Raw genomic sequence first — 22,543 nt, 5'->3', positions numbered from 1 at the left:
AAGAAGAAGAAGAAGAAAAAAAAACCAGCACAGTCTGAGGAGAGACACAGCCTTGTTTCAGGGTGCTTCCTATGAGGAGAACAGAAATACGGCCCTGTTCTTGAAGAGCCACTGTCTGAGGGCAAGATACAGCCCTGCCTCAGAGAGCTCATGCTGAAGAAACACAACCCTGTCATTGAGAACCACAGTGGGCAGGAGATAACAGCCTTCCTTCACAAAACCAGAAAATAAGGGGAGACACAGCCCTTCCTTAGGGAGCCCCAGTCTGAGGGAAGGCACAGGGCAAGGCAGAATTCAACAGGGTTTTCTAGGGGCAGGCAACTGCAGCACTGGGGGCCATTGGTAGCAGAGACCCACAAGTGCAGGCCAACGTCTAACGACCTTATTCAGAAGAGAAAAGCCAGAGAGGTGTTTTCTCCCAAGCCCCCCAGTACATAAATCCTTGGTCTTCCCAGGGACTTCTGTTTGTCACCTGTGACACTAAGTAGACTAGCAGAATAACAGCAACAGCATGCACATGACTCCTCACTCTCCTGGTTACCTAACTTCCAGCCACCAGTGGTGTTCATCACCCTTGGGTCCCTAGTCTGTGAGAAGCTATTGCCTTGTGTGCTCAGCTGTATGAGTGGCTGACCCACCACAGAAATGGTTGTTTGGCTCGGGAACTGGGTAGGAAGATCCCTTCATTTGCATCAGCTGATGCCCAATCTCTGGCCCCCCTCTGAGGCTGCTGTCAAGGCCAGAGTTCTGACCAGCACATTACACAGGGATGAAGACAAGGGGCTTACCCAGGTGTCAAATCCCTGGGACTTTAAGAACATGTATTGTGGTACTTCTCAACCCTTAATGGTGAAGGATCAGTTGGTTGCTTTTATTTTTCAAACTGATCTGTCATGGGCCAGTATTTTTGTAACGTGCAATAATGATAAGTTACAGAAAAAAATAAAATTAAATAACCCAAAATGCAAGACCAACTTCTTAATTACTAGACTCAACAGACATTAAATTACATTTCTAAAGTACATTACATGCACTCAATGGAACTTAGCATTTTTACTAATTTGGAATTGTTTTTCATTTCAGTTTTCCTCCACTCAAATCTGAAAAGCATGAGCTGCTCACTAATTAGAGGTAACCATAGTTACCAACTTGTCTTCAAAATACATTTAAGAGTTCCTTTTTTTTCCTTGAGTTTAATTCTACAAAAATAATTTGTCAGTGGCTCTTGTTCCCTTTTCAGTTTCATTGAGTGATTTTCTAAACCCTTGAGCCTTTTGGCAGTCATATTAAAAGTTCCAATATTAAGATTTTTTAAAAATCACCCATTCTTAGAATAAACAGTCCGGGGCCCTGAATTATCTAGTTTTGGAACTTCAGCTGACTGGGAGAGTTAACTAGCAGGTTGGCAAAGAAGTGGGCCTGAATTCTGCAGATTTCAGTGTGACTTTCTACAGAGAGGAGCTGGCAACCACAGGAGTGGTTTTTTAAAAAAACTGCCCACTTGAGGGCATTGTAATCTTCTGTAGGGGAGGAATGGATGCCCAGTTCTTCAGTTCACTAAGTTACTAAGTATAAAGAAATTCACTGACACCTGATTTGCTGCCGTGGTGATTAGATGTCCCTTTGAGACTGGCTCCAAGGGCAGCTGCCCAGCTGTCCTGCGCCTTAATTCAGCCAGCTCTGCTGCTCTGTTCTATCCCATCCTTTGATTATTTTTAGTATCTGCCATAATTCCTGAAGCACTGTACTGTGATTTTGTGAATCTCCCACTGGAGCTCTTGGTTGCTGTACCTGCCACATCAGCATAGTGCCTGACACAAAAGTGTGCTTCCATACATATTGTTGGGCCAGCGAAGGGCTTATAACAGTACACACAAGGTGATAAAGAGAGCAGTTGAATCCTTTTCAGAATGGAACTTGGAAAAAGATCAAACAATGTGAGTCACTCTGGCTACAGTCCCGAAGTGTTAGGGCAGGAAAGGCTTGAACTCTTGCCAATTCTGCCTGTTTCTATGTGCCCAGATCAGCATGTGAGCCATGCGAATGAAAAGGTAGAAAAGTTGCTAGTCTTGGAGCTTGATTAGATATAATATTCCACTTGTCAGAAACTTCTTGTGCTGTCTTGAGATTTTTCCAAACCAGAAGGCTCTTAGGAGTTATGGTAAAGTATTCAGAATTAAGATAATAAAATAAAATAAGCCACCCAATCTTAGAGAATACCCTGATGGCATGAGTGACTGGGTTTTTTAATGTCATCACATCTTGAGACAATATTTCATCAAGCTCCTAGAGTTCCATTAGAAACTACCAGATCCTGGTGGTCAAAGAGGATGCAGAAGCAGGCCTGGAAGACTGTGTGGGGGACTTCTCTTGAACTTAACATAACCTAGGACTAAAAGTGCAGTCTGGGGCACAGCAAACCCATCTCCAGGAGATATCCCTTAGTTCTGGCTCAAGGAATAAGAAAGGGAATTCCTAATGGCCAGAGAGGATAAATATTTCCTGTTTTTCTTTTCTTCTCTTCCATGTCACAGCCCCCTGGCAAACACATAGGCACAGTGGTAACAGTCAGTCATGAGCCTGGCCACGGCCAAAACTGAGGAACGGGCAACTGGCTCTTGGATAGGAGGAGTTATGATCTCAAGAGGGTCTCATCAACCCCTATTGCTTTTTTTCACTCACTGTTCTTCCGTTACTCAGACTTGAACATGGGCCCAAATATGAGAGTGTGTGGCAGAACAGTATAACCAGAGCCAAGTTTTTGGGTGGAGGACCAAAAAGGAGAGTCCCAGGAAACTGGAAAGTTCTGGGGAGATTGTAGAGAGGGAGAGTAGCTCAGGAAGGCAGCCCCATATAGTCGTTGATGAACTCCAGGCCTCAACCCCAAGCCATGCATGCTTGGATCTGGTCCTAATCGGCATATCAAAGACTGAGAACTAAAGTGACACATAGACTACCATCTACTTCCCAGACCGTCACTGGGCGGTGTCCAACTGATATGGAACCAAAATGCAGTGTTCCTTGTAAAGTGAATTAACCACTTCCTTTTCAGTGTCTGTCTCCTTTGGGGCTTCATGTCCTATTGCATCAGGCCACCTGGGGCCTTTGCTGGATAAAACCCAGGTCCCTTTTCTCTGATCATCGACTGCAGGGATTCATCCTTCGGTCCCATACATCAGGAATCCCTCCTTGAACTTTCTGAAGACTAAAGGACCTTTTGCCATTTGTAGACACAGAGAACGAGGAACAGAAGAAAATCACTTTAATAGCATTGTAACACATTAGGACTGGGGATCACAGATAAGGAAAACATTTTGTCGTCCTTTTGTACATTTCTGCCAAGGTGTGAGGTTGTGTTGGACAATGATACAGACATATTCTTCACATTGAAAACTTAATAAATAGATACTTTAAATGTCAGACATCAGAGGCAAGTTATGAGTGTGATTGTTTTCTTATTCTGCCTCCTTTGAGTCAGGAGGTTGCTTCCTATCACACTGCTGAAGGTCAGGTCTTCTAGGAGGTGTATTCAAACTCCTCAGCGCTGCGCCTGCCAAAATCCATCCAGCCCATGTAGTCCCGGTCACTTATCCTGTGGGTGGGGTCCAGGCTCTGCAGGTTCTTGATCACAGACATTCGGCCAGAAGGAGCTAGGGGCAGAGAGGAAGGAAACAGGATAATTATATCTAAGAGCATCACTAGTTCCTATTGTAAAGGCAAATAATAGAAAAGACCAGGCAATATGTAACATACACCCTCTTAAAGGTATCAAAGAGGTATCAAAAGAGTGAGATTGCTGGGCCAGAACCTAAAAGAAAAGAAAGACCCATGTCTGTGTAACTGGAGAGAAGGTAGTATTTTCTAGTCTTGGGTGTAGTTTGCAATCTGTAAGAATTTAGGTGAATTAATTTATTCTCGTCTTGCATAGCTGAGACCTGCCTAAGTTTTCCTACTGCTCAGGGTATCTTCCCTTATATAGCAGGATTTCCTCAGTAGTACCCATCTCTAAAGTTTACCCCTTAAGGGCCTTTCCTGGTGGTCAAGTGGTTCAGGCTCCATGCCCTCAAGGTAGGGGGCATGGTTCATTCTCTGGTTGGGGAACTAAGATCCTACATGGCAAAAAAATAAAATTTACCCCTTAATATCCCTGAGCCTACCTGACTCTTGTCAAGGTAATGTGATGACAATATTTTGATGTTAGAATGGCTTTTCTAAAATGGAATCCAATCTCACTGCTAGATAAATGCTGTTTTAAAATTATTAATTTGAAAGCTACCTTCTTTTTCTAAAAAAAAAAAAAAAGGAAAAATGATATTGAGAAAAAGGCACACTGGCAGATTAAAATCTTAGCATCTCAGTAACACTCAAAGAGGAGAAGGCAATGGCACCCCATTCCAGTACTCTTGCCTGGAAAATCCCATGGATGGAGGAGCCTGGTAGGCTGCAGTCCATGGGGTCGCTAAGAGTTGGGCACAACTGAGTGACTTCACTTTCGCTTTTCAATTTCATGCATTGGAGAAGGAAATGGCAACCCACTCCAGTGTTCTTGCCTGGAGAATCCCAGAGACAGAGGAGCCTAGTGGGCTGCCGTCCATGGAGCTGCACAGAGTTGGACATGACTGAAGCGACACCAGCAACAGCACTCAAAGAAGGGTGGGCAGAACAGAGGTAGTTTAGTTCAGCCATTTTGACCAACATGCAATCGTTGAACCTGAAATGGGCCTATGGGGATAAGAGTTGAGTCCTTTGGAACAGGATGAGTCTGGGTATGATTCATGTTGAGTGGGCAGTGCCATGATGAGGGCATGTGACTGTTCTGGCCCACAGATCATAGACCCTGGCATCCTGGGGATAAAATCAGTATCATACCTTCAGTTGTATAAACCAAGGGGCAAGAACAGTCCCTCAGGGATCTCACTGGGCAAAGCCCAAATGGCTTCAAGAGCAGAGGCTCACTCGATGGCTCCTATTATATTGGGGGCCACTGTGTCCCCACTGCTTGCAATGCTGGCATTGAGCCCTTCTGTACAAGGCTGACCTTGCCAACTGCTGCCCAAGCTGCATCAAGTCGAACCACAGCTTATTTATTGATGACACTGCAGAAGTAGGTATCCTGATAATCAAATAAAGCTAGCTAAGTTAAAAATCAGAAACAATTCTATGGAGCAATGTCCCCACCCTTTCTTCCTGTCCCCTCTCTTTCCCCTCCCCATTACTTCTCAGCCTTGGGACTAAGCATCACCCCAGCACATTCCAGCTCTTTTGCAGGGGTTGCCAGTCTATGCAGAGGAAATCAGCCTTTGCTGTTTATTTGTTCAACACCTTTCAGATGAACTATTAGTCCCTGCATTCAGCAAAACTCTCAGACCCAGTTATCTGTACACAGTCACACCCAAATATGCCTCATCCTCCTGCTTGTTGCTGCTGAATGCCCCCTCCAAGGGATGAGCACCACTGGAAATGCCACCTAATGGAAGCAACATAGCAGCTTCAGTGTGAGCAGCAGCCTCCGTGGTTGTGGTCGGTGGCATCGTGTACAGTATGGAAGCTGTGCCTGTATCACCCAGAATTACCCCATTCCACACATGGTTCTGTGTATTTACCAGAGTCCTCACTCACTTCCTCATTGTGTACACAGAGCAGGCACTTATAACCAACTCACACAACTGAAGGGCCTGGCTCCTTGAAACTTTAAAACTTGTAATGAGCAGTACAGCTGGGAAGCTGAATGGCTTCCAGACCCTTTGGGGAGGGCAGGACTTGAGTAAATTCCCAGCCCTTATGCTGCCGAGATGTGCTACCCATCTGGGGACTCAGTCTTCCAGAATCCCAGCTTCCACACTGACACAATGAGGATAACAGACCCTACTGCACAGGGTTATTGTGAGGACAAAGAGAGACAACACAGATGGAGCACCGGACTGCGGTGGGCTTGGGGCAGGTGTACACTAATAGAATTCCTTCTCTTCAGATCACTGACATCTCCATAGACAGTTCTTAATGATAAACTCTTGAGCTCTCCCCAAAGGGTGCATTATCTTGTTTAGAATCTTTAAGCATGGCATATACTACAGTTGATTAAATATTCACTGTGATCTCAAAATGTATAAAACAAAGAAACTGTATAGATGGATATACTTATTTCTAGTTCATATTTATCAAATAGAAGAGAATTATTTTTTTTTTCCAGCTAGCACTGATCCTTGGTGTTGGCAGCTAAAGTTTCAAGTGATGATTCTTCCCATATGGGTTTGTTTGTCACTGCAGGCTGAAGGCAAAGGGCTGAGAAAAGACAGCAGGAAGGCCCTTCCAGCTAAGAGTTGTGGTATGAAGTCACTGTGAAGTGTCAGCTCTGGGGAAATCATTTGGTAACTGGCTTCTTTCCCAGAACAGTTTCTGGAGGATCTTTCCTGAAGGTAGGAAGGGGCTTCCAGATTATGGTCAATGAAAAACCTAGGATATTCAGCCCATATCCAAGGACAGATTTTAAACTACTTTCAGACAGACAGTCAGCAGGAACCTCCAAATTTTCAGACATTCTCTGTTGTCTGTCTAATATTTCCACATCTTTCAATATAATTAGGAGGAAAGCAAAATAGAAGATGGTAGTTGGGACAATCCCCCAATAAGAGGATGAAATGTAATGCATCGTCTTCTATTTTTTTCCCTTCTGAATTGTCCTGGTCAAAAAGGTCCCTTCTCACTTTCCTATGGAATTGTAGGAGACTCTGGAGAGCCAAACCCTCTATTTTCTCCCCATTTCATCAAGCCACAAGTTAAAGTTCAAATCCAGGCCCCGGAACCCCAGCAATTAATGTTAAGAGAGCCTTGTGGGAAAGGAGCCCACCTCCCACCTCTCCCAGCAGTATTTGCTGGTTTATCATCCAGCCATATTGGTCCAATTTAAAACACAGCTTCACCATTAGTGTCACTTTAGATAAAGTTGATAGGAAAAAAAAAATCTGTCCCAGTTCAAATCATGATTTCCAAGGACCCCAGAGATGAATCAGCCTCCCTCTGACTCTCACAAAGAGCTAGAAGGAGCCAAGGGGAACCCCACCTCATGCCCTCTTTACAGATGAGACAGTCAGGCCCAGGAAAGGGACAGGGCTGTCCGTATGCCACTCAGCTACTGAGTTGCTGAATTACTTTATTCCTAGAGAAAGATTTTGATGCTGAGGAAAGTGTGACTTGTTTAGCTCCTGCCACATTTGGGTCTGTGTCTCCAACAGCAAAGTAAAAATAAACACATCTCTTGCTGGGTCATCATCTTAAACCACTGCTCAAAGAGGACTCAAAACTGCTCCTGATTCTTTCTTCCTGCTACATACTTCCATGAAAATTAACACATAGTCACTTCTTAGACTGTCGCTGTCAGCTCTCAAGTATTCTTGCAACTGACCATTGCCTGCTAGAGGGTTTCCAAATGCAGTAGCTGGGCAGCTCCCAGGTCCTTTATATTTATAGCAGAGGGTGTTTAGTGGACCTGCAAACTCTTTCTGGGTTAGTAATTCGCTCAGTAATCATCTTTTAATATCTTTACAATATGTTGAACCTAAACAGCAACAAGGTGCCAAAAATTAGTTTAAAGAAAGCTTTCTCTTAATAAGTTAAGTCCTGCCCCCTCCCCTCTCAGTTTCCTACAAAGGAGGTACAGAAAACTGCACTGTCTGGGGCAAGCAGAAGCAGAGAAAAGAAAGTGAAAACCCTTTCACCTTATCGTGTTGCCCAGGTAGCCCTTCACTCCCCAGGAGTCACCCACCTTCACCAGCCCGATGGTAGAGAAGAGGGTCAGGCCTGGAGGCAGAAAGGAGGGACAGAGAGGCGGCCTGCGTACCTTTCCGAGCCTGCTGGATGTACCTGGCCAGCAGCGCGCCCAGGTGTGCTCTGGACTCGTCGTCCACCCTCGGCACCGCCCTCAGCTGCCTCCGGGGTGCCTCCTCCTCCTGCTGCGCCCGAGGGCCCGTGGGGTCCGCGTGAGGCATCGGCTGCGCCAGGGCGCCCGCCGTCAGGACCGCCATCAGCAAGCACAGGCACACGCCGCGGTTCATGGCTGCGGGGAGCAGAGGGAAGGGGACGTGAACGAAAAGGTGGGGCATCCGTGGGCTCTTGAGGAGGGTCGGACACCCAAGGTACAGAGAAGGGGGCTCAGCCCAAAGGCGCGGGGCTCTGGATCCGCCAGGCAGGTGCCAGCACTAGGGAGCCGGTGACCCCAGCGTGCGCGTCCGGGCGCACCGCGTTCCTCTTTGGGGTGAACCGCAGTCGGGGCCCGGGAGTGGTGTGGGGGACGGAGAGAGACCCTGTCCTCTGCCCTGTTTATCAGAAGGAATGTCTTCGGTTTTCCTTTAGTTTGAGGAAGTGTTACAGCGTCGTCTCTCTTCTCCTAACTGGAAAAACAAGAGATTAAAGACAGGTGAAAATTATCCGAAGGGGACGACTCTGTAGGAAAAATAAGAGCCTTGGTTTTAGAAAACAGGCACCTTACCAGAGAGCTAAGACGCTTCAAACAGGGAAATAAATGGTGAAAAACTGAGAAGCACGGCTTGAAATATGAGACCGATACATAAAAGCCGTATTTTTCAAGTTTCCTCAAGGTGCAAATGGGAATTGGCAAGGAACAACTATGTAAAACACAGGCAGGCTTTTGAAAAAATCAGAAATCTGCGCTCAGTCCTCCGGCGTCCGCCAAGCACCACTGCGTTTTAGATCCGCGCAGATAAAACACTGGGATAGTTCTATCCCCCAAACCTTGAGTTTTCCCGCAGTATTCAGAAAATGAATTTAAATTTAAAACCTCTCGGTAGTGTATTTGAAAAGATTGCAAAGTACACTGGACCGCTGTGTAACATCTAGCGAATCGCAATTTGCCGGCTAACCCGAGCAAATAGATGCTCCAGCGTTGCCTGCGCTGGAGAACAAAGCAAGAGAGTAGAAGTCTGTAAACCAGCCCTATCCACCCAGCCCGCACTGTCCTTTGTGACTTGGAGAAATGTCTTTCGAGCTGTCGGAAAGAAGACACCGTAAACAGTAAAATGAAATGGAAAGGGAACAGAAGTGAAGAATCATTCTTCGAGGACACTTGGATCCCCGAGAGCCGGGAACCTACCTTCGGAATAGGACGCAGCCGGCTTCGCGGTCCAGCCAGAGCAGCGGGGGAGCTGAGCCAAGTTCAAGGTAGGCGGGCAGGAGGCTGCCTCTTAAATAGCCCCGCCTGAGTCGTTGGCCAGTCATCTGTTTACCCAGTACTGACGCAGAGGGTAGCGGCACGTGCTCCGAGGGCGGCCGCCGGGGCGACAATCGATTGAGGTGGCTGCTTGGGGGGGGGGGGGGGGTGGGGGGTGGGGGGTGGGGCAATGGCCCTGTGGAGCCGGGTGGGTGGCGGGGTGGGTGGCGTCAGCCGCGTCTCGGTCGGGGGGACTTCCTCCCCCAGCTCCGTGCACCCCCTCTGCCTTGCCCATTCCAGCGCGAAGCTCCCCGTCTTCAGGGTGGAAGACCTAGGAATGGGACTCTCCTGCGGGATGGAGAAGCCGCCGCGCGCCTGCAGTTCGCTTTGGGGACCAGAGGCGCGGGAAAGGAAACCCGGGATAGGATGGGGTGGCATTAGACAGCGCTGGATGTCAGCAAAGTGTAATTCTGAGATGGTGGAAATGTCGGCCCCTCTTGGAGCATCCCAGGCTGCTCTGGTTTTTTAACTTTGTTCTCAGCCTCTTGATCCCAGGATCCCGAGGGCAACGGTCCCTGGGTCAGCGAAAGGGCTCCTCCACGGCTGGCTGCGGGTGTCGCGGACTCTGCTTTACGTAGTTGTGAAACGAGGATGAGGCTATTGGGCTTTGCCCGGAGTTTGGGAAAGGGCTGTGTTTTCTTCCAAGCGGAGCTACGTCCTACCCGCGGCGCCCGCAGCTCCTGTCGCCAAGCGGCACCAGCGAGTGTCCCCAAAAGCCCCTCAATCGCCGTTCCCCTCTGGCATCGGCATCCGCCAGTCCCATCTTTCCCAGCTTTTACACTTGGGCCGGTCCCCGCCGTCTTTGAAATAAAGATCTCGCTCTTGTCACTCACCCCCCTAGTTGGGGACAAGGGAGGCACCGCGGCAGCTGTGCGCCCTTCCCTGCGGGGTCGCGCCCCTGGCCAGTGCGCCATAGGGGTCTACACCCACCTCCGCCCTGAAGCCCTTTGGGTTAGAGTCATCTAGTTAGTGCTCCAGTTCTCCCGGTGCTGCAAAATTACTGACAACCCTATTTCAGCAACCGGGGAGCCAACAGAAGCAGCAACTGGCCAAGGCTTCTCCACAGTTTCCTGGAGTCTCAGCAGGCTGAGACTTGAGGGTAGCCACCCGCCTCTCTCCCCTTTTCCCTTCCTGGAGAAAGATTTGGACCTGATGATTTCAAATCAGAATCTGTACTCAGCTCCTCGGATGGTGAGACTGTGGTGTTGAAGTGGGTGGGGAGCCTGACACTTGGTGGGGAGATGCCTGTGGTTGCTGTCCCCCTTTCTAAACTCTAGAGGCTGCTGCATTTCTGCAATCTAAAGGCAACATTTTTGAAACAGAGCTGCAGATTAGATGCTTTCCAGTGGTTTTCCCAGGAGGCTACTGTGTAAGTTCACTTGGTGAAACTAGTTTTATTTGTGACTGTGGTCAAGGCATGTCTGAGAACATGAAATTGTTATGAAGCATAATCACCTAAGGGGCTTGCTCAAACACCACCCAGAGTTTCTGATTCAGTAGGTCTGAGGTGGGGCCCAGAAACTTGCCTTTCTAACGATTTCCCTAAGGCTACTGCTGGTGGTGATGGTCCCCTGACCACACTTTGAGAACCACAGCTACAGAATTTCCTTAGGGTAAGCCAGTTACTGAACTCCCTCCCCTCCATCCATTTAGTTAATATTTATTGAACATGTTTCCTCCTGTATTCTCATTTTCTCATGCCTGGTATCTAGGATCATCTCCCTAATAAATCATGTGCCCCCAAGGTTTTGTCTAATTTCAGCATAATCCTCCTGAGGACACCAACTGTCTATCAGACACTGTTGGGACACAATAGGGAGCAAAACAGGCAAAATGCCTGTGTTCGTGGTGCTTCCATTCTAGTCAGGGAGACAGAAAATAAATGTCATGTGATGTGAAAGGTCTCTACTTTCATCCAGGAAATGAAAAGGGTGGGAAACTCATCCAGATGTGTCACTGCGGACAGCAGAGGTGAGTGAAAACTTGTAACTGTTTTCTGATTTGGAATCTAGAAATTTCCATCTAACTGTGCTGAAAATAATTTAGCTGAGATCCCATTCAGAGTTGGAGAGGCATCCCCGCAAATCAGCCCTTGAAACAGGGATGTGATAGTTTCCATGCAGGATTTTTTTTAAGCCATGGGAAGTATCTCAAAGACATATGTCCATTTCTCTTTTGTCGAAAATTGAGTGGAATTTCCAGGGACACACTAGAGCCTCCTACTTTATTTTTCACAGAATTTAAACTTGTTACAGTGATCTCCGTTTAAAGGAGGTTCAGTTCAGTTCAGTTCAGTCGCTCAGTCGTGTCTGACTCTTTGTGACCCCATCAATCGCAGCACGCCAGGCCTCCCTGTCCATCACCAACTCCCGGAGTTCAGTCAGATTCACGTCCATCGAGTCCGTGATGCCATCCAGCCATCTCATCCTCTGTCGTCCCCTTCTCCTCCTGCCCCCAATCCCTCCCAGCATCAGAGTCTTTTCCAGTGAGTCAACTCTTCGCATGAGGTGTCCAAAGTACTGGAGTTTCCGCTTTAGCATCATTCCTTCCAAAGAAATCCCAGGGTTGATCTCCATCAGAATGGACTGGTTGGATCTCCTTGCAGTCCAAGGGACTCTCAAGAGTCTTCTCCAACACCACAGTTCAAAAGCATCAATCTTTTGTCGCTCAGCCTTCTTCACAGTCCCACTCTCACATCCATACATGACCACTGGAGAAACCATAGCCTTGACTAGACAGACCTTAGTCAGCAAAGTGATGTCTCTGCTTTTGAATATGCTATCTAGGTTGGTCATCACTTTTCTTCCAAGGAGTAAGCGTCTTTTAATATCCTGGCTGCATTCCCCATCTGCAGTGATTTTGGAGCCCCTCAAAAATAAAGTCTGACACTGTTTCCACTGTTTCCTCATCTATTTCCCATGAAGTGATAGGACTGGATGCCATGATCTTACTGTGATTAGAAATGTGCTTGAAGTCTTATGTTTGGGATCTTGAATTTTTTTTTTCTCTTGAACTTGTATTGGAAATGCCATTATTTGTCTTGTAATTTTCCAGAGGCCCACATAGCCAATGTCATCTGCCATTATATGGAGCAATTTACCAGAAAAGAAAGAAGGAGCTGTGGTGGTGAACTATTTCCTCTTACTAATGATGAGTTCCCTCAGAATCTCTTAAGATGAGGTGCTCACAAAAGCAAGGCTGAGACAACCTGGGTGCAGGGAGATTACTTGGGAGTGATCTCAAGGAAGTAGGAGTAAGGGAGCAGGGAAGAGAGAGAAGGAAATCAAGTGCATGTTAACGAGGGGGATACTGTTGTGGACTCAATCCCACTGAGGTCTCTCTGAGATAACCCAAGGGACACATCTCATAACCAGCACCCCCAAACCTAGAAGGACAACAGCTCCTGAATAAATATTTGTTGACTGAACTTTTTATCTCTCTGAACATCTTATCTGCTAACATGCCAGAGGATAGGAACCATGATTTACTCATCCAATATAAGGATTATCCTGGACACATGCTAAGTGATCAATACATGTCCACCAAGGAAACAACTTTTAGTTCAGTTGACTGGATTGACTAGGTGTATAGTAGTAAGTGAAAAACCCATTTGTTGGCCTCTGCCTGGGTTTTGGGCTCCCAAATAACCATAGGAATTGTTTTTAACACAATCTCTTTTAGCCAGGGATGTAAGAGCCACCACCCCACTCCAGTACTCTTGCCTGGAAAATCCCAGGGACAAAGGAGCCTGGTGGGCTGCAGTCCATGGGGTCGCTGAGAGTTGGACACGGCTCAGTGACTTCACTTTCACTTTTCACTTTCATACATTGGAGAAAGAAATGGCAACCCACTCCAGTGTTCTTGCCTGGAGAATCCCAGGGACGGGGGAGCCTGGTGGGCTGCCGTCTATGGGGTAGCACAGAGTCAGACACGGCTGAAGCGACTTAGCAGCAGCAGCAGTAAGAGCCACCAGAAATGAAAGGTCATCTCCTGAATAAGTGGCAGGAAAGAGGAGAGGTCCGCGGCCAGCCCATTGGTCCTCACAGGCAGAATGAGCCTGTGCTTTTCAAACCAATCCTGAAAAGCCAGCAGGAATGGCAGTTGTCAGGGAGGCCATCCACCAGTGTCTTCAGGTTTGTCTTTAGTGTCATGTTCCTTTGTAGGAATAGTAAGAGCAGCCTCTATTGTCTATAACCGGGAAAAGTTAACCAACAGGGAGACTTAAATTCTTTCAGGGGAAGTCTGAAGTCTTTGTGGTCCTGCTGATACAGATTCCCTCTGAAGAGGGGCCTCTCACAGCAAGGGACAAGCACATGTCCCTGCAACATCCCAGCCTCCAGCGGAGACATGTCCTGCCTACCACCATGGTTGCTGCATTTCCCCTCCTCTAAATTAATGCCAGAGGACACGGCTGTTGCTGGTCAGCCTCATCAGGAAAGGTTCTTAGTTTTGCCAACTCAAGTGGTTATTAAATTCAATAATAGGCCTAAGTACACATAATTCAAAATTTTATTAATTTAAAGATAGAAAAGGGTGTGTCATTAAAATGAAGTCTCCTGTTCACCCCTGTTCTTCCTCAGAGGCGAGGAGTGCTTCTAGTTTCTAGCGAATTCTTCCATAGAGAATCCATGAACATACAAGCAAATCAAATGTGTCAAACACACACACAAATCATTTCCACTTGGAAGCACATAATATACAATGTTGTCTGCTTTGCTTTTTTCATTTAAGATTTGTATTAGAGGTCACTTTGTACTATTGGCATAATTCTACCTCAGTGTCTATAGAACACTCCAATGGATGGATGTGCCTTAATTCATCTAGCCAGTGCCCTACTGATAAAAAGTTAAATAGTTTCCAATATGTTCTAATTATAACTGAGGCTCCTTGAATATATATCATACTGCTCACGCACAGGTTCCTAGAAGTGGAGTTGCTGAAAGAGTATGTACACTTAAAATTTTGGTAAATATTGCCAAGTTACCCTTCAGGCAATTGTTCCAAGCTGTCAAAGACAGCATAGATATCTTTTCTTGTTTATTAATGCTTTGACTCTAGATGCTTGGCCAGCTCCCCAGCTAAGCTCACTAGCAGAGAACATTAGTCCTCAGGTGGTAGAGAGCTGACCCTACTAAACCACTGAGTTTAATCTTTGGGTCACCAAAGATTAAATCTGTGGCCTGTGTGTGTAGAGGGCAAAGGGTGGGTGATCCTTCTCAGTGTGACTGACACTGCTCTCTAGGTGACATTTTGGACATTTATGAAGAATTTTGGGGTGAGCAAAATAACAAGTGATGCCTGTTGGCATTTGGTGGGAGGGTGCCGGGAGGCAGAGTGTCTGGCCACCTGCTAGACGGATAAGTACATAATGTTGGATGACCCCCTGGGTATTCACATGTGTGAAAAGATCGTCTCTAGTTATTCAAGACTAGAAGCTAATTTCATGTAACTTAAGTAAAGAGCATTTTGGGACAGTTTTAACATAACTTAACTTTCCAAGAATGTTAAATCCACTAAGGATCATACTTTTGTTTTGATGTGATTTTAAGAGTAAATGGCCACCATTCTGAAAACTCATGTTGCCAGCCCCAGTGTTGCTTGTGATGTTTGAGTTCACACCTCTATTGGCCCACTCACAAAATCCTGTGTTTATATTATTTAACTTTTATTTCAAGTTATCAAATGTAAAGGGAAAATGTAAAATTCAGTTGCATCCTGGGTTGCTCATTTTAAATCCACACTTATTCATTCTAAGTAAACATAAACATCTGACAACTGTCTTCTAGTTAGCTGTGCCTAACCATTTACATATTGAGATACATAACATTATATTCTAAATGGCTTTCTTTTTATATTAGAAAATATACTCTATATTATCTTATATACAGAACATTATATTGATTTAAAAATATTGTGTGTAGAAGTGTATTATGGAATTCCCAGGTGGCTTAGTGGTAAAGAATTCACCTGTCAAAGCAGGTTCGATCCCTGGGTCGGGAAGATACCCTAGAGGAGGACATGGCAACACATTCCAATATTCTTGCTGGGGGAATCCCATGGACAGAGGAACCTGATGGGCTACAGTCTGTGGGGTCCCAAAGAGCCGACTAAGCACCTGAGCATGCATGCATACACATAGAGGTATATTATAAGAGTTATACATGGTGAAGTGAAGTCGCTCAGTCATGTCCGACTCTTTGCAGGCTCCTACCAGGCTCCTCAGGCGACAGTCCATGGGGTTTTTCATGCAAGAGTACTGGAGTGGGTTGCCATTTCCTTCTCCAGGGGATCTTCCCGACCCAGGAATCGAACCTGGGTCTCCTGCATTGCAGGTAGACGCTGTACCATCTGAGCCACAGGGAAGCCCTATACATAGTATATTAGGCCAATAAAGGGAGAATGTGAAATATCTATGATTTCAGAGCAGGTCAGATGAGGTTGGGAATCCAAGTCTTCAGAACATGGATGTTTCAGGCTTAATCCTGCTCCACTTGTTTCTTACTCTCCTAACTGAATCTGGGGAAACACTGGGAGCAGGGATTGAAGGCAGGGACTCCAGAAAGATGGGGTGGACTGTGTAGAGGGCAGAGAGTGAGGATATGGTTGCCAAAAAAAGAGAAAGATGATGCACAAACAGCACTGAATACACAGTTCTGCTTCCATCCCACCATGCTGCTGACCCTGGGGCCTGACGACACCATTGCATCTGCACTAGCTTCTCTCTGACAAGCCTGAGACCTGAGGGTGGAAAGGGAGCTGCCAAGTTTCAGTACAGAGGTGGGCAGAGCCAGCTGAGGTGCTCTTGAGGTTCAGGGTTTTGGGAACAGCAAGTTTGGGGCTACTTTGCCTAGGGATGATGCTGAGCAATGTGTGAAGGACATGTTGATAAGAAAGGGAGCCAAAAAGAAGAGAGAAAATCATTGTGTGCTAAAAAGCAGCAGGGTTTTTTTTCACCATGAAAGTAAAATTTCTGCTTAGATTTTTCACAACATCCAGTCCTTAAGGAATGACACAAAGCTGCAGCATATGCAGAAATCGGCAGCCCGGAAATGAAGGATTCATGCCTAGATTTTCCTAGCACCCATGATGTCGAGTGAAGGAAGGAGTTTGTTTACCAGATTCTGAGACTTCCCCAGAGATGCTGGCAACAGACAGGCCTCCAGCTGAGTGGGGAGCATCAGGGCGCTGGGCCCAGGGGCACTGAGGACGTACAGAGGAGTGAGAATATGACGGTAGCTGCCAGGTTGGGTTTCTTATGTAAGTTTCCAAAGCTTGGAGTGGGGAGGGAAATGAAGCTCAATCTTCAGTCAAGAATGTTGCCTTATATTTGGGGTCCTTTAGTTTTGGTCTCCCCCCGAACAGACCCTGGGACCAAATCCAGATGCAGGTGGTGTGTTTGGGCTGGACCATTCCAGGCAACCAAACTGAGAAGACGAGAAAGAGAGAGTAGCTGATTACAAGGTGGGTTAAAGAACAGGCTACTGCTGGGGGCAGCTGGGGTTCAGAGAACTGTACAAGAAACCCTTCAGAATTTTCCACTGGACCATTTATCCATGACTCCCATATCCTATTTGAGGGTTACTCTGGCAGGTGGAAAAGAGGAGGCCCTAACAGGCAGAGAAGACAGATGCAGGTATTCAGCCTGGGAAGCCATCAGTGGATACAGGAAATGCCCCCCGTAGCTGCAGGTGAATCTTGGGGGGTGGGGGAGTGGAGGCTATATCAGGTGAAGCATTAACAGCAGCTCTTGCAGCCCCTAAGTGGAAATCTCAGGAAAGACCCTGTTACCTTTTCGAACTGTAAAGACACAAATCTCCCTATTTTGTTCTTGTTCTTTGGGGAACATAGGCACCTATAGGTACAAATACTTTGACCTGGAGAAATGTTCAAGCAACCTGTCCTCTTTGTCATGGCAGGCAATTTTTCCTTTCTTCTCTGACCCTGGGAACTTTGTAGTGAAAATAATATTAGGTCTCAGCCTCAGGTCTCATACCCACTGTTTGTATCATGCAAAGCAAGCCACTTCAGTCTCATGACCCTACATTTGCACAACCATCCAAGTTGGCCAAGAACCACTTCTTAGAAGGATGTAAACCCTCAATGGGATAAACCTTAGTTGTGTGAGGTGAGGGCTTGGGGATGAGAAGACTGGCATCTCCAGCCCTTTTCCACAATCAGCAATTCTTGGAACAAAAATATTGATCTCAGAATGGGAAACTGGGGAGGAGATAGCCCTTGGGGATGGAGAAAGCAGAGGTGAAAGATTTCTTGGGATTTTTCCAGATCCAAGGCTCTGGAGTTTTATCACTCATTCTCTTTTCTGAGAACAGCGGCTCCACTGATGTCAAAGCAGACAGAGAACAGCATTCAAGGCTCAAGTCCACTGAAACCTTCAAGTTTTAGGAGGCTTGTTTGGGGCTCCCTGGGGACGACCCCTTGCATAACAATATGCTAATTTTACTGGAAAATCATGGATTCAGAGAGCGGGAGTGAGCGTGTAGCTATTTCTTGGCGATCCTAATTGCTACAAGCGTTGCCAGGCTGCTAAAGGCATTCGCCTGTGCTGTACACACAGCTGGGAAATCAGAGGCGAGGAGCTGGGTTTGTTACCAGCCAAAACCCTAGAACTCACAAAGCAATCTGCTCTCCTTGGAAAGGTACAGATGGGTCTCAAGGATTTGCCTAGAGAAATGCTGCTGGTTTCTTGGCAATGGTAGTGTTTTTTTTTCTTCTGCCCATAAAAATTTGCTTTCTTACTTTAAAAAGGCCCAGGCGATCGGCACTGTGATTGGAAAGAACTTGCCTTCATGGACCAGGCTCTCACGTGTTACTGTAGCTACTTTATCAGATGCCAAGGGTGCCTTGCCCGAGTCTGTTTAGCACTTACTTTTCCTATGTGGGTTGTTCTGACTTCCAGCTCCCAGCCCTTGTGACTTTTCGCCAGAATGTCCTCTCTGATCGAGGGGAGCCTGCTTCAAGGGCTGAGGAATGACTGCCCGGAGGAGCAGCCCTCAACCAGCGACTGGCAGGAAGTGGTGACCACATTCCCCAGCTCTCTGATACTGAGCCGTGTTTCACGCCGGCTTCATAGGTTCCCAGCACAGTTCAGTTGTAATGGCTTTGGTGGTGTCATGCTCAGTAATGCAACCTTTACTGGGTGTCTTCCCTGCCCTGTCTCACTTCCTTATTTCCATCCTTGTGATTCCTGGGGTCATCTCCCAAAATTAACTACTGGCCCTCAAAACCTTTGCTTTGGGTCTACATCTGTAGGGTTTCCCAGGTGGCTTAGTGGTAAAGAACCCACCTGCCAATATAGGAGCCTCAGGAGATGCTAGTTTGATCCCTAGGTGGGGAAAAGTCCCTGGAGAAGGAAATGACAACCCACTCCAATATTCTTGCCTGGGAAATCCCATGGACAGAGGAGTCTGGAGGGCTATAGATGGGTTGCAAAGAGATGGACATGACTAAACAACCACAATGGGGGTCTTTAGTTGCAGCCTGAGAACTCTTAGTTGCAACATGTGGGATGTAGTTCCCTGGTCAGGGATCGAATCTAGGTCACCTGCACTGGGAGCATGGGGGAAGTTCCGAATCTGGAAGATTTTGGTGGTAGAATTTCTGGCTGCTGGATTATTTGCATGTCTGTCAGGGTAATTTAGAGGCTCTGAGCTTTCTGGGTCAAATCAAAGGTGACTGTTTTTCTCTCTCAGGTTCTCATGGGCTTATACTTGGGCCATTCTCATAGCCTCTGAGTCTAACCCTTCTCCCTACTACTTCTCTTCCTTCTGAAGTCAATTGCTACGTAACAAATCACCCCAAACTAGCTTTTTCTAACAATGACCTCCCCATCCCCTTAACTCCACAGTTTCCCCACCTGCATCTATCCTCTGTCTGGATAAGATCTGAGGTCAAACCAGAATAAGGGCATCTAAAGAAAAATATTTGTCTGGCCAGGAGTCCCCATCTTAAGCCTGAATTCTCTCCTTGGTTAACTGAAATTTTCAAATGCCTTTCCCACTTGGAGCCAAATGTGGCCCAAGAATACCTGGGGGCATGTTCTCATACCCTCTTTAAGGCTAACGTAAGTGTAAGGACTTATGAGTACTGGAAAGCTGGCCATCTTCACTCTAGGGGATGGTGGCAAACCAGGTATGGACCAAGCCTGTTGTATTTGGGAAATGGGTTACGAGCTGGGCTTCTCCCCGTCCTCTGGAATAGGACACTTACTGCCAGCTGTAGGATTGCTGTGCAATCAGAGGTGTGAGTTTAGCATTAATTCCTCACCTTCTCAGACAGGCCCTTGGAGGGAGCACAGTATTTCATTGAGATGGCAGGTTATACTCAGAAGGGGTTTGAATGGAGAGGCTGGGGAGTTTGGGGAGGACATTCTTTGAGTCGTTAGACTTCAGTGTCAGATGATCTTGAGTTTAAATCCCTGCTTTGCTCCTGTTAAGCCTCATCTAAAGTCAGTTCATGCAGCAAGGGATGGTTTACAGTCTCCCAGCTGGGTGTGTGGTGAGAACAAGGGATGTCCTTCAGAATGCCCACACTGTAATTAGTTTTATTTTATGGGAAGTGTGCTTACATTGTAATCCAGTTTGCAAAACTAGGCTAACTAATGGGTCAATAGTGATACAACTTTGAAGAGCACTTGAAGGTATCAAAATGAAAACAGCAATTAGAAAACCTTTTGTGAGCAAATTATTTCCTATTGAACATGGTTTTATGTCATGGAAGTGTCTGTGTGCATAAATCATTTATATTTACTATATTTTATCAATTCTAAGATGTAGACATTTTTTACATTTTAGCATTTGAAATCAGGCATTTTACAATTTGCTCAAGAGTAGATGACCCTGGTTGCTCTTATTGATAAGGCTTCACCTAAGTAATGGCATTGTTATATGGTGAGTTTAAACACTATTTTAAATGTCTTTTAAAACATTGCACTACAATTTGGCATCAAAATAAAAGGTTGTTCTGTGCATGGAAGGACACAGAAACAGCAGTAAAACATAGAGATATCATCAGTGAAGCAAATATTCATTGCTGGAGAAATGATTGCAATTCCATATTTTCTCAGCAGACAATAGTCAAATAGTTAGAGTTATCCTGAAATCCCTGCCCTTATACATTACTCTAAGCAAGCCTGAGCTATTATTTTTTTCTGTACTTGGCAATTAGTATACAAAAAAGGCAAGGGAAGAATACAGGAATGGAGGGTTTTTTCTTTCCTGAGTGGAATAACTTTGCAGAAAGCATGTCCCTTCCATTAGGTATGAGGTTGGGGCTGGTTGAATGCCCTCTCACATCATGAAGACACTGGGTTCTCACAAAGGATCCATATGGGAATACTTCCTTCCTAGGCAGGAATGCACAGGTCAGATAATCAAGGTGCCCACCTCATCACACATTTGTGTATGCACACATGGGGATACACAAACACATACACACACACTCTCTTTTCTTTTCTTTCTCTTTCCCTTCCCCTGTTGTTGTCCTAGTTGTGCTGATGAGAAAATAGGCTCATACTTCAGAATCAGGGGAAACGGGATGCAATTGTGGATGGATTTAAGAAAAGCGTTTGATAAAAACACAGTTCTTAGCATAGTACAAAGAGAAAATGTGTATAAATTCACATTTCAGGAGTTTTGGATAATAACTTCCGTTGGTACATAGCACACATGTCATAATACTAGTGTAATCTATTTTAAAATGTGGTTCTAACAAGCTGTCCTAGGTTTTGGGGAAAGCAAGTTTGGGAACATTTTCTGGTGTGTCTTCCTACTGAAATGGTCTGATTATTTCTACCTGCCCTTTAAGGAATAGGCTTGGAGAGACTGGGGCCATGTAGCCAACAAATGGCAAAGCAGGGATCAGGGAACTGGCGAGGGGAGGCTCAGTGTAAAAGTAGAAGCTTTAACGCAAGCTAAACTTGGTTTTGAATCACAGGAATATCAACTAAAATTTCCTTTCTTTTATGTGGAATAACACTGAACAAGGGCAGGAGAGAAAGAATCTTAAATGCTAGACTTTCTGAGAACCGAAACCTCAGGCACATAATAGAAGATGATTACAGATACCCCTTTCCTCCCTGAATGTCATCACCATATGCCTAAGTCTTCCAGGTCAAGGCCAAGAATGGTGACATTTTATTCATCAACACTTCTGCTCCTCTGAGCTATTTTCTTCTCTGTGAAGGTCAAGTTTCTCTCTGCTCTGAATAAATCACAAGCTGGCATCCTTATTTTCCTGTGAATGGAGAAGGCAGCCCAATAGCCTTTCCTCCTGCTGCAGAAGCAAGATAGCACAGGCGGAGGCAGGGCCCTTGCCTTTCTAGCAAAGTTGAAGAGTCTCCTGTTCCCCCAGATGACTGAGAGCCATGGAGGTTCACAAGAGAGAAGAGTTCTGTGACTCGCCAGGAGGTGGCAAGTATAGAGAGTTTTTCCCTTTAGGCAACAGCCTTTCTGGTTGGGATGCCAGCAATTTCTCTTCCTCCTTCTAAGGGACTGTGATAGCTTCCCATAATGCCATCTCCTCTCCTATTCTGCTGACAGAGCTCCTCTTTACTGCGGGAAGCCAACCCATGTGGTTTGGATGGGTCTATAATTCCGCTTCTCACCTATTTTCCCTCATGGGCGGGGCTTGGCAGTAGGTATGGCCATTCTCTTGGCTGCAGTGATTGGTCCCCAAATCAGCACTTAACCAAAGCAGAGCCAATCAGAGTTCCTCTATGAGACTTGATTGAGGACTTCCCTGGTGGTCCAGTGGTTAAGACTTCACTTTCCAATATATGGGGTCAAGTTTGGTCCCTGGTCCGGGAGCTAGAATCCCACATGCCTCTTGGCCAAGAAAAAACAAAACATAAAACAAAATCAATATTGTAACAAACTCAATAAAGATTTTAAAAATGACCCACATCAAAAAAATCTTACAAAACATAGATATATTACTTTAAGGGAGCCGGCCTATTTTTATCTAGGATACAGTAGGATCAGTAGGGGCCTTTGTAATCAAGAGCCGTGGGTGGTCACAAAAATGCAAGAATCTGATTGAGAATTCAGCCTGTACAGAGGACTGAGGACAAGAGAGCTGGGAAAGAGAGAGACAGAGGTAGGACGAAGCCTTTTAACACCTATATCCATCTGTGCCTCAGAAGACCTACACCTGGATTTCCTAGTATAATAGTTGATACATTCCAATTCTGTGTCATTTTATTTGAGCCAGGCTTTTGTCACATTCAACTCAATCTGAAGCTTGGCTTCTATCGACTCTGTCCCACCTTGTAAATGGAGGAAGAAACATTTTTTTTTCTTGGGG

At 46.0% G+C, this 22,543-nt stretch overlaps 1 protein-coding gene across 2 annotated transcripts; it reads right to left on the bottom strand.

The window, feature by feature from the left end:
* Positions 1-3,296: 3,296 nt before the first annotated feature.
* Positions 3,297-9,128, bottom strand: CCK (cholecystokinin). 2 transcript variants are annotated; one of them, XM_052648322.1, is made up of 3 exons: positions 9,107-9,128; positions 7,838-8,053; positions 3,297-3,650 (listed from the first exon to the last, which is right to left on the bottom strand). In XM_052648322.1, the coding sequence occupies exons 2-3, from the start codon at positions 8,049-8,051 to the stop codon at positions 3,517-3,519; spliced, it is 348 nt and encodes a 115-aa protein (XP_052504282.1). In that variant the 5' UTR covers positions 8,052-8,053; positions 9,107-9,128; the 3' UTR covers positions 3,297-3,516. The 2 variants fall into 2 exon arrangements, with proteins under 2 accessions (XP_052504282.1, XP_052504272.1); XM_052648312.1 differs by lacking the exon at positions 9,107-9,128 and having other exon boundaries at positions 7,838-8,165.
* Between the last annotated feature and the right edge of the window lie 13,415 nt (positions 9,129-22,543).

This window comes from Budorcas taxicolor, chromosome 1 (genome assembly GCF_023091745.1).
Source record: "Budorcas taxicolor isolate Tak-1 chromosome 1, Takin1.1, whole genome shotgun sequence".
Taxonomy (NCBI): Eukaryota; Metazoa; Chordata; class Mammalia; order Artiodactyla; family Bovidae; genus Budorcas; species Budorcas taxicolor.
Note: the sequence above shows the minus strand (reverse complement) of the source record. Positions and strands in the feature narration are given on the sequence as shown.